The 12,185-nt window shown below is 36.5% G+C and overlaps 1 protein-coding gene across 2 annotated transcripts in view; it reads left to right on the top strand.

Annotated features, from left to right (window-relative positions):
• PTPRR (protein tyrosine phosphatase receptor type R) overlaps positions 1–12,185 on the top strand; it is a 255,782-nt gene that overhangs the window by 223,967 nt on the left and 19,630 nt on the right. The window contains exons 12-13 of one of the 2 annotated variants that reach the window (XM_060025238.1): positions 10,278–10,388; positions 11,725–11,882. In XM_060025238.1, the coding sequence (XP_059881221.1) occupies positions 10,278–10,388; positions 11,725–11,882 (269 nt within the window). The remainder of the gene's footprint in view (positions 1–10,277; positions 10,389–11,724; positions 11,883–12,185) is intronic. The other variant, XM_060025240.1, reaches the window with a different exon arrangement.

The following is a 12,185-nucleotide window of genomic DNA, read 5'->3' as shown; positions in this document are numbered from 1 at the left end:
GCCGCGAAGCGGCTGGGCCCATGGGCCATGGTCGCTGAGCCTGCGCATCCGGAGCCTATGCTCCGCAATGGGAGAGGCCACAGCAGTGAGAGGTCCGTGTACCGAGAAAAAAAAACAACAACAACAACAAAAGACTAGGAAGATTTAAAAACAAACCAAAGAGTCCTAGAAATAAATATTATACAGACATTAAAATGAAAAAAAGAAACATCATGAGATAGTTTTATTAGCAAGCTGGACACAGCTGAATAAATAATTACTGGATTAAAAAATAGAACTAAGGAAATTACCTAGAAGATCAAAATGACCAAAAATATGAAAGAGAGTTTCAGACATATAGAGGACAGTATTTAGATGTCCAATATATGTCTAATGGATATTTTAGAAGATGAAAAAGGAGAATATTAAAAAAAGAAGTAATATTTGAGGAAATAATGGCTAAAGATTTTCCAAAACTGGTGAAAGACTTGAGCTCTCAGATTTGAAAAGCACAGTAAATTCTAGGCTGGATAAGTAAAAATAAATCCACAACTAGACACATCTGTGGAACTGAAAAACACTACAGAGACTATTTTAACAACCAGAGTGACTAACAATTGACTTCTCAATAGCCAAAAATCAGTAGAATAATACCCACAGAGGAACGAGAGAAAATCACAGACAACCCAGAACTCACACAGGATTTAGCAACATTTCCTAGATCTGAATAGACTGTACTACTCCTGCCCACTTTGGTTTGAATTACAATTTTCTGAATAGATTGTCACGATGTGTTTTCTCAAAGCACATTCATACCCTTATTAATTCTATTTCTTCTATTAAAAATAAAATCTTATAAAATCAACATAGAAAAAGCACTGTGATGTATGCAATTACATAAATATAAGTATGTAAATGTTTTGAAACAAGTTATATTTTCCACAGAAAACATTACTTTCTTTTTACATATTTATTAAGGATTAATATTTGGCAAAGCATATGTGAAACAATATCTAACAAGGATTAGCAAATAGGTTGTAGTAACTGTGTAAGATAAATTATAATTTTGGTGTCTTGAGCATTTCAATCCTCAAATTTTGTGATATATTTGTTTCCTTAGACAAAAAGTCAGAAATACACCAATAGTGCTTTAACTTGTTCTTGAATCAGGGTTTCATCAGGACAGAAGAAGCCAAGATTGATGGTTAGCGAGAAAGAATTCCCTAGAAGTTGAGTCGGATGTGACATATTTTAAAGAAGTCCAACAAAGATAGATTGAACACTTGGCAAATATGCCAAAGCCCCAACAGACAGTTATATTCTTCCCTTCTGTCCCCAAGACCAAAGTTGTGATTCTAAAAGAACTGCTGTATGAGATAAATATGTATTTCAAAGTGACACTGAGTTGATTTACTGATGATGCTCAGACATCTCCATTCTGAATGTGCGGAGGAATAGAGTCCATCTTGTTCTTTCTTTTTCAAGTGCATCATACTTGGAGTTAACCTGTTGGTACCATTCTCAGAATTCACGTTCTCCATAGGAGAGCCAAGTAGATCTTTTGAAAAGCCAGAATTTTTAAAAAATAATGGCCACATGCAGTGGTTGGGAGTCCGCCTGCCGATGTAGGGGACACGGGTTCGTGCCCCGGTCCGGGAAGATCCCACATGCCGGGGAGCGGCTGGGCCCATGAGCCATGGCCGCTGAGCCTGCGCGTCCGGAGCCTGTGCTCCGCAACGGGAGAGGCCACAACAGTGAGAGGCCCGCGTACCGCAAAAAGTAATAATAATAATAATGGCCACATAAAGGGTGATTGAGGTTTTTATTTTTCTCTTTGGCTGCATAATTCAGAAATTGAAGAGGTATTATTTTTTTCTTACCATTTTTAGCCTCTTGCCTTTTTAAATGTCTGGGATATATCTTCTGGAAATATCAAAGTAAATAGATTATGTTACATGTTTTCTATGTGTAATTTGCTACATGTACTTTCCCGTGGCCAGTCATAATTCCAAATATTGCAGTAAAGATTTTGACTTCTGTTATTGTTGATTACCCATTAAATTAAAATAAAAATTCCTTTCCATCCAGATTCTCTAAAGATGTAAATACAATACTATGGAGGAAACTTTGATGTTTTACAGATCAAAATGATACTGAGAAGTCTGGCTCAAAAGAAATAGGCAGTAGACTTCACACTGCCAGGAAGATGCTGTTTACCAAAAATGTGCCAACTTTCAATTGTGTTAAGCGTCATTGTTTGGAACAGACAAAAATCATTTCCTCCAAAAATATGTGAAGGTGGAGTTATCTTTAGAAATTCCCAGGCTTTATATTTTCATGAACCTTTCTATTTTCTAATACATAAATAAAGGAATAAGTGAATAGTTGCCAGTTCTTATTCAATAATCCCAATATTCTCATAGTTACTTTATAAAATGAGAATAAAAAAGTTTTAAAATAGAGCTGAAGAATCAGTTATCTTCTATGGCAAGAAAGGAGAAGAGATTTTTATTGCTGGTAAATTTGATTTCTTCATTTAGATAAATCTCAAGAAGGGAATTCCTTTTGAAAGAAATAAAACATTGGAAACACAGTGTTCAAACTTTCAAGGTGAACTATTGCTTGACTAGAGAAGGCACAGTGGCCAAAATCTGCAAAGCTGGAGTTAGATCAATCTAAGCAGGACAGGAATCATTTGCATATTTCCAAAGTCCTCAGACTAGCTCAGACTTTCTCCTAGGAAAGAAGAGAAGCAGTATGAATGTTGGTCATAGTATACATACTGTGGAAGATATTTTCTACTGACTGCCATTTATTAAATATACGTAGTAAGCACAGTTAATTCTGTGCATTTTCACTCTAACTCTACAAAGCACGATCTACTATCCCTATATTATGGATGAGAAACTTGAGGCTCAGAGCTTAAACCATTTGCCTACAGCCTCAAAGTAAGTGAGTGATAGAGTCCAAATTTTAGTACAGGTTTATTTGATTCCAAAGCTCATGTACTTAATCACTGCCCCAACATAATAAACGGGCCAAATAAGGGTACAAGACATTAGAAGACAAGGGACCCACTGTTGGCTTCAGGGAGCAGTAAGACACTGAATTTATCTTCAGGAAGTGAGGGAATTACTTGGTCATTTGGCCTAACAAAATACTTCTCTCAAGTATTTAACACAGCCGTATTCTTTCTTAATATTTACATTTTTCATCTGGATTCAGCTATGTGACTTAAATACTTACAAACCCCATTTTGCCCATTGACCTATTCACACTTTGCAAGCAGTTTGACCTCAGAAAGTGAAATAAATAAATCGTGTTTTAAGTCTTCTCTGTTCTCATTCCCTTCCTTTCTCTCTCTGGTAAAATTATGGAAAGGATTTATTTTAATTACATTTCTTTGTCCATACAGCTCATATGGTGCCTTACAGTTTTTCAGTAGGGGCTGCAGAGTAAGTAAGTGCACCAGGGAACATAAACCAGGCAAAGCAACAGCACACAGAGGCAGACAAGACACCACATAGCATGCGTGAGTTGAGCCGTTTGATGTTGTCTGGGCATAGTAGAGAGTGAAGAGAGATAGGACGGGAATGTTAAATTTTACTGACGAATATAGAGAATAAAAGAGGGGTCTGTATTCATTGTATATTCTGCTTTTAACATTATATTATGAGTGCTCTCCATGTCATTAGTAACTCATAAAAAACATGATTTTAAATGACTGCTAGAATTTCATTGTGTGCTTGCTAAAACGTATGTAATCATTTCCTTATTAAGAGATATTTAAGTCATTTCCAATCTTTTTACCCACATCTTTGATTATTTAATTAATGTATATTTTTAGGTGTGAAATGACCTGGCTAAATGATGTGGACTTTTGAAAAAACGTATTCCCAACGACCTGGCTAAATGCTGTGGACTTTTGAAAAAACATGTTTTCCAGAAATATATCTAACTGTACCACATCTTTAGCATCTGGAATTCTCCAGCTAACCTTGAAGACATTCAGTACATTCCTCTTTATAAAACATCCAATGCTGTATTTGTGCACATTCATTCATTCATTTGACAGATATTTATCAACTGTCAACCGTCAAGCACCAGTGTAGGTGCTTGGATTATATCTTTATTGACAAAACAGACAAAGATCCCTCCTTTCATGGAGTTACAATCTAAAAGGGGAGACACAATACACAAGAAACAAAATTTTAAAATATTGTATACAGGTACAAAATGTTAGGTGCTATGGGGGGTGGAGAAAACAAACATATGGTAGAGTAAGAGAGATGGAAGACAGTTTGCGATGAGATAAGGAGGTCATTTTAAAATTTATAAATGGCAGCCTGTAAGAATTTTATGAATACAAAAGAAGATAAGCAATGACTTCATTGAGTCAAGCCACAGCTACTCTAGATATCTTTACTTAATTAAATACATCCAGAAAAGGTAGGGGGTTTTTTTGCAATATAAGTATTAATTATATCCCATGTTGACCTTAAGTTTCATGATAAAATCTGATGGGTATTCAGTTGGGAATGACTGGCTATTAAATATATAAATAACTTATACTTAAAAATAAAGTAGACCTCATTAAGCTGTACATTTGAAGAGAAAATAAATTTTTCTGATAAAACACTCGTAATTAAATGTTAATTATTCTATGTTATATTCTAAATGAATGAAATGAAAATACATCTTCTCAGCTATTTAAAGTTAGCTAAAAAAATTAGAGTTTAAGTTAGATAATCTAGAAAGTTCACCAAATATACATAGAAAGTCTAGAAACTGGGCTGTTTGATCTTCCAAATAACTAATATTTATTGAGCACTAACAATGTGCTTAGAAAGCAATCTTTACAATAAACGTATCTGTAAATCCCACTAAAAGAGGACACGGAGACACAGGGAGGTTAAGCAACCTGCCCAAGGGCAAACGGCTAGCAACCTGACTCCCAACTCCTCACCACTATATACACGCTCCTCAAATCTTCTCCCTACTTAGGGTGGGAAGGGAGAAAGTTCCAGTCCCAGCAGTGATTGTGGCCAGAGAAAAGTGTGCGGGATTGCTTACAGTCCAGATTAAAATCTCTAACCGTTCTCTCCAGGAAGGAAAGAGGAGATGAACAAGGCATTTTGATTTGGTTTAAAGAAACAAAAAGTGTCAGATCTGCTCATTCAAAGTAGTGGACAAGGGGACCTCCCTGGTGGTCCGGGGTAAAGAATCCTCCTTACAATGCAGGGGACGTGGGTTCGATCCCTGGTCAGGGAACTAAGATCTCACGTGCCGCGGGGCAACTAAGCTCACGAGCCACAACTACTGAGCTTGCACGCCTCAACTAGAGAGAAGCCCGCGCACCCCAAGCCAGTGTCTGTGCGCCTCAGCGAAAGATCACGCGTACCTCAACGGAGATCCAGCATGCCGCAACTAAGACCCGACACGGCCAAAATAAAGCAAAACAAACACAAAAAAAAAAAACAAAGTAGTGGACAGTTTGAAAGTGTGGATTGGAACTGTGATGGGGGAGTCATGCTGAAGTTAGAGGTCAGTCTTTGAAGTGTGGGGTGGACAAGAGGATTCACATTTTGTACCAAGCATGAAAATAAACGAGCAAAGTCCCATAATCAGAGTGTCTGTACAAACAAGGTCAGGGAGGGTAATTTGCAAGACAGTGGAGACCCACTGACTGGTATTCTGCCGTCCTGGAGGACCAGAATTAGATATTTGGTATCTAGAGAAGCACCCTGACCTAGCACTGCCCAGCAATGCCGAGCAGCCTAAGCTCATTTCCTGAAAGACCAGGGGCTTGACAGTTATGCTACCCAAGCAATTAAGAGTAGCCAGAAATTCAGAGGCTGACAGCCCCTAAGAAAAATTACTCACCTGTCCTTTCAAACATGCTTACATTCCAAATATAACTTGGCACCTTAATTTTTAATCTGCTAGGTTCTATTCAATTGCTGTAGCCTGCTTTACTTCTAACTATAGTTAGAAGCCTTCTTATTTGACACAGTTAATCCAAAAAAAAAAAAAAAAAGAGTGGAGACTCAAACACACAAAAAAACTCTAATGTTTTACTTTGTCTTAAAACAGGTACGTTTGTTCATATTCAAATTTGTTCATTATTTTATTATGGGACTGTCTTTTTTTATTTTTAATATTGGCTCTCGGTCATATAGTTTGTGTAAATCATGCCCTTTATATGTCATTGAAATGTCCCATTTAAGTTTCTTTGAAATGTGAGAGAACATAGAAAAATTTGTAAAGCAATATGAATGCAGAATCCTGTCCATATTTCCAAACTTTGCCCTTTTATAATGGTCTCACCTGTACCTGATTTGACCACAGTTTTCTTTACTGATTTACTTTTTTTCCCCAGCGAAAACCTAATTAACTTATGCAATTATTTCATAGAACAATTCTTTTTTTCTTTCCACCCTCATGTTTCATTGACTTACGTAAAGTTTCATTAAATTACTGGGCTCTAATAACAAGTACAACTGTCATTAAGAGGTTCGGATATAAATACCACTTGTTGAACATACAGCTCAGCAGATAGTGACAGACTTGCTGGACTTAGTAAGAGAGCGGACAGAGGGCTTTCAGTGTTCCACGAGCATCAGCATATTTCATAGAGGGAAAGGGAGGGCATTGGTTATTGCTGTAAAAAGAAGTGTCGGTTATTAGTGCAGAAATCAAAGACAGAAACTTGAATGTATAAAGTGATATTTGATCAGAGGGTCCTAGCCCCAAGAGGATGGTCCCAGAAAACCTTATGAAAACACCTGAGCTTCAGTTTTCTCAGCTGTAAAATGATTAAAAAATAATAATAACAACAATATCTACTCTCTGCTCTACCTAACACAAATGATCGTGGAAGGGATTCAGTGACATAAGGTTGGTGAAGGTGATTTAATATTAAATTGCTGCACCTATGTTACTAATATTTAATTGGAACACTAAGAATTAGAGTAACCAAAACCATAATAATTTTAGACAATCTGACCCATTCTGTCTTATATGCAAATGTAACCCAAATGCAACTGAGTAGCTTCTTTTTGTTTATTTAGAGCCACTTTCTATGTGATGATAGTCTTTAGCTCATAGAGCAAAATCTCTTTGATTTTAAGTGCATGGAATTTAAAAAGAAAGTAACTTAAAAATAGATTTTTTTTTTCAGGCAACTAAAATACTAGCTAGACCTGTTCCTTCTTTATACACAAATAGTCCTAATGTGGGTGTGAGAGGGATGGTCAAAGAAAAAAGATTATAAAAATATCAGTTTGCTTTGCATTGCGTTCTACTTTTGCTGTAAACCACTGATTATGAAACATTGGTTGATGTCCAGAATCTTTAGTTAGGATTCACTAATTGCTTGTTTGCACAAGAGACACATGACCTTCTAGAAACCTCTTTGTCCTCCAAATTATGAATTCTTGGAATTAATAGATAATTTTACTGCAAGAATCAGCCCATCTAGCAGAAGAATAGTGATGATTTGGGGTTGCATACTGCTAGATAGCGTGCTATTTCGAATTACCTACAATTATTATGGCTTCACAATATTATCTGTAAGAGAGCATTTTCCTTCCTTGCATTTTCCTTTTTTATATCATTGTTAGCACCACAATAAAGAAACCCTAAAAAGCTCTTCACAAAAATAATTTGAACATGAACTTGTGCTCTTAGAAACAACTACATTTGCCACTCTCCCTCACTTCATATTCAAAAGCACCCACACTTCTCTGGTCTCTTTTTCTACGTTCTCCTAAAAGGGGGAAAAAATGTATTCGGTGTGTAGAAATAAGCTATTGTATCTCAGAAAGGAGATGGGATGCTAATTAAGGGTTGTTTGAATGAACAAGTCACATTGCATTGTCTACTGGGAGCCCGCTGCCAATTTCATTTTTGGTAAAGAGTCAAGAAAAACATTCAAGAGGGCCCCGGCAAGCTTGGGAGAGAAGCGAGCAGCGCTTCCATTTATCAAGTAGGTGCACAAGCCTGGATTGTATTGTTAAGAGTCAGGGTGCAGGCTGAGAGCTCCTGCCTCGCAGCTTTTCTTACCGGTTTCAAGAGCCACCTTCCCAAAGAGGGGCCTGCTTCTCAGACGTGATCTTGGACAATGGGGCCACGTATGCCAGACTGCTGGGCCACTGAATGCCACTTTCTTTGTTCAGTACCTTTTTCAAGATTCTTTGTCACTCTTCTTGGATTCATCCAGGAGGCATGGGTTTTAAGACACAAAATAGCTCGGGTCTTGCAGCGAAATAATTGATGCTCCATTGAAAGAAACCAGGCAAATTGGTTAGTATGATTACCTTTAACAAACTGGGGGAATTTGAGACATTTGGCAACTTGTAAATGAGGAGGGAAAGAAATTGCTGTATTTTTAAAAGATTGCTTTTTTAAAAAAATTATTAAAATATAGTTGATTTACAATGCTGTGTTAGTTTCAGGTGTACAGCAAAGTGATTCAGTTATACATATATATATATATACATATATATATGTATAATTCTTTTTTAGATTCTTTTCCGTTATAGGTTATTACAAGATTTTGAGTATAGTTCCCTGTGCTAAAGATTTCTTTTTTTAATGTTAATGTTATATTAGCCAGAGTAAGCCTTTAGCCTGATTGCTTGACAGTCTTGGGTGTGGGGTGGCGTGTAAATAGAGGTGAAAATGATTTACTTTGTTTGGAAAAGGACCAGAACGTAGAGGATGCAAATGTGTTTTTATTGTAGTGGATGAAAAACACTGATTCCACTAGGTGAAGTGACTTCCTTGTGGCTTTATCACATAGAGTACTTGGTACTTAGCATGATAGAGCCCCAGAGGTGTGTTTCTGATACTTTATGTGTCTTTTCCTTTAGTTCTGTAATTCTGTAATGTTTTTGCTGCTACTCTTTTAAATCTATAAGTACTTAATTTTTTTCAAGTTTGGTCACGTGCCTTTGACATAGATGTAAAGAAACAAGTGTCCTGAGGACCTCAAAGTCCCTGTTGAAGGCAAGAAGTGAAAGAATTTCTCTATAAATATGCATGTGTGTTTGAAAGAAAATCATGAATTCTATTTAAACAATATTTCTAAAATTAAATTGCTTCCCTGGGCACTGAAAATAAAATGTCAACTTTCACACTTTACATTCTTAGTCATTAAAATATGTGGCAAGAAATTAATAGCTCTTTTGCAGTTGTTTAAAAGGCAAAATAATAAATAATATGAGCTTATATGTATGCTTGAGTCTCATTTTATAGTTTTTTAAATAATGTAGCTTGGATATCATAAAAATAATATAGTATTTAATGCATGGTCTAATGCATATTTAAGTAATAATCTAATCACTTTAGATCAAAAACCCATTCCATAACTGAGTAGTTGTAAAATAACAATAATAATAATAACATCATGTTTTTAATGCCTACTGTATGCCTGGCTTTGTCTCAAGTGCTTTCCATGTATTAAATCTTGAGGAAACTGAGTCCAGAGAGATTAAGTGTCCTGTTTATGAGTTCACAGATAAATGGTAGCACCAAAATTTGGCCCCAGGCTCTCTGACTCCAAAGCTTGCACCTTAACCACCACATTATAGTTTCTTGCTCGCCATATAATTATTATTACTGCTATTAAACCCTTCAAAGAGGATCCATCATAAAAATTTTTTAAATAATTTTGCTCTACATTTATTTCAATGGATCCCGTAGGCGAAAGGGTCATTGGTCCTAGAAAATATAACACCTTAGGTGTATTAATGGTCATTACATCTGCTTTACATACAAGGGAAACTGTGGCACCTAACACATTACAGATACTCTAATTAGAGACTTTTTTTTGATGAAGCAGGAAATGTGACTTGCCTCAATCCCTGTGGGAAAACATTCGTTTTAATCCTAGTCATCACAGGATAAACTCTAATATTTGGATCTTAGTTTCCTAATTCTTAATTCAGTTCTTAATTAGTCCTTAATTTCTCTATGGGGATTTGGAAAATTTCGCCTTAATTATTTTTTGGTGTGGGATTAATAGTGTTGGGCAGACATATGTAAAAATTGATATTTTATTTAAAAAGCATTGAGATATAATTTATACTACACTATACATACTGTAAAACTTACCCATTTAAAATGTATGGTCCAGTGGTTTTAGCTCATTTACAGAACTGTAAAAATTGATACTTGATTTTTTTAGATTAACTAAATAGAAAATTTTCAGATGCTTGAATAAAAACTACTCCAAGGCCAATGAAAACCATTAATATTTGCTTCTTTAATATTTGTTCTTCTTTCCCCTCCTCCAGAAATGTGTGCTTTACTGGCCAGAAAAGAGAGGCATATATGGGAAAGTCGAGGTTCTGGTTATCAATGTAAATGAATGTGATAACTACACCGTTCGAAATCTTGTCTTAAAGGTAAAACTGTGGAGCTGTAGCTATCTACAAAGTAGACGATGTTGGAGGATTACATTTCTACTTTGACATTATTTATCCTAATAAGTACTGCAGATTCAATTTAAATAAATTAAATAATGTCAAGATCAAGGAGAAATTATAATCACTCCCTTGATTATATTATAATCAAATCCCTTAAGATTTCTTTGTTATCGGCTACTATTAGTATGTGGAATTATTAAATTAATATAAGCAGCAATTAAGGAAATTCACTAAGTGGGAGGCTCAGGTCTTCTACTCTGCATAAATATGACGTCTCTGATTTAACCTTTTGAATGCCTTTAACTAAAGGCTTGTGCTAGAGACTGTACCATGATTTCTTTTTTTAATGTCCCTTTGGTCTAAGCAGATTTAAGTAAGGCCTGGAAACTGTGAAAGGGAAAATCTGCGCTTGTGGGAGGCAAGAAAAGCCTGAAGTGTTGATGAGATCTCCCAAAACCTGGAGTCACAGTCATTTATGGGGACTTTCCCGGACCACGTTATGTCATAGAAAAGTTATTTAAATTTGGGGCAGCAGATGCTGAGGAATGTTGCCATGGTATTGTTTTTACTTCTGGAGAGCAATCATCCCAAAGATTCCAGTTCTATCTAGAGCCTCATTACTGGGACAGAATCACCGCAGAGAGGAAGAGGGTAGATGCAGAGCCGCGAGGCACTTACTGAGACCTGTTCAACACAGTGTTCTCAAGTGCCTCGTCCACACCAGGCCCCCCACTGGGTTTTGACGTGATGTGCATGGACCCTCACTCAAAGCATTTCTAATCTAGTGACCCCCCTTGTCGCTCCTTTACTACAGGAATTCCTCACTGCTGTGAAAAACTGGAATTTGGGATGAGTGTAGAATTATTAGAGAGACTGACTATAGAATTAAGCGTGCTTATACTCGTCAATATGTTTATAATAACGTCTCAGGAATGTTCAAAGAGCAGGAAATGCACTATATCCTGATTCTTCCTTGGCTATATCTTCATCTAACATCCATTATGTTTATTATAACAAATTACAAACATATATTTAGCATATGTATGTTTTCTATATTAAATATATCTTAAACATATGTACTAAATACATATTTATCATTTAACAGAGCAAGGCTGTCAAACTTTGGCATCAGCATAGTTGCAGTAAAGTTTTCTCAGGGTGAAAGAGTATTCTTCAAAAATCTCCTAGATTTTTTTTCCTCCTAGAAATCAGTTGCCAGCAAGATGGGAGTGATAGAAGGCATTCAGTATTGTGGTTTGGGTGACTTTTAGTTCCACAGGACAATGAAGCATCTGGTGGCTGTTCCTATTTTCAGCAAGGAAGTCACACGCAACACGTGAAGCATTACTGGTACACCTCATGGCCCGATCACAAGACTCCAGCCAGTGCCCAGCCCCTTCTACAGCTCATGCTGGATGTGGAAGAAGACAGACTTGCCTCCGTGGGCCGAGGGCCTGTGATTGTCCACTGCAGGTAAGGGATGAGCTGTCCTTTCTGCCTAAGCAGCTGTCCTTTGTAAAGTCATAGAGCAGGTGGAAGTTGGGTTTTACTTCCTGGTTCTGACTTGGCTGATAAATTAAATATGTATTGAAAATGATTAACTTCCTCATACTTGTGGCTTGACCGAGATGATACTTAACAGAAATGAAGTGACATCATTAGCATATTTTCAGCGAACAGTCACACAGTGGAGAAAATATCACTTCTAATTAATAGCTCAGGGAACAGGAGAACTTATTCACTCAGTCCTCTACCTTGAAACGTAGATGGATTCAA

The sequence above is a fragment of the Delphinus delphis genome, chromosome 11, assembly GCF_949987515.2.
Source record: "Delphinus delphis chromosome 11, mDelDel1.2, whole genome shotgun sequence".
Classification (NCBI taxonomy): Eukaryota; Metazoa; Chordata; class Mammalia; order Artiodactyla; family Delphinidae; genus Delphinus; species Delphinus delphis.
This window is presented reverse-complemented; position numbering and strand designations above follow the sequence as displayed.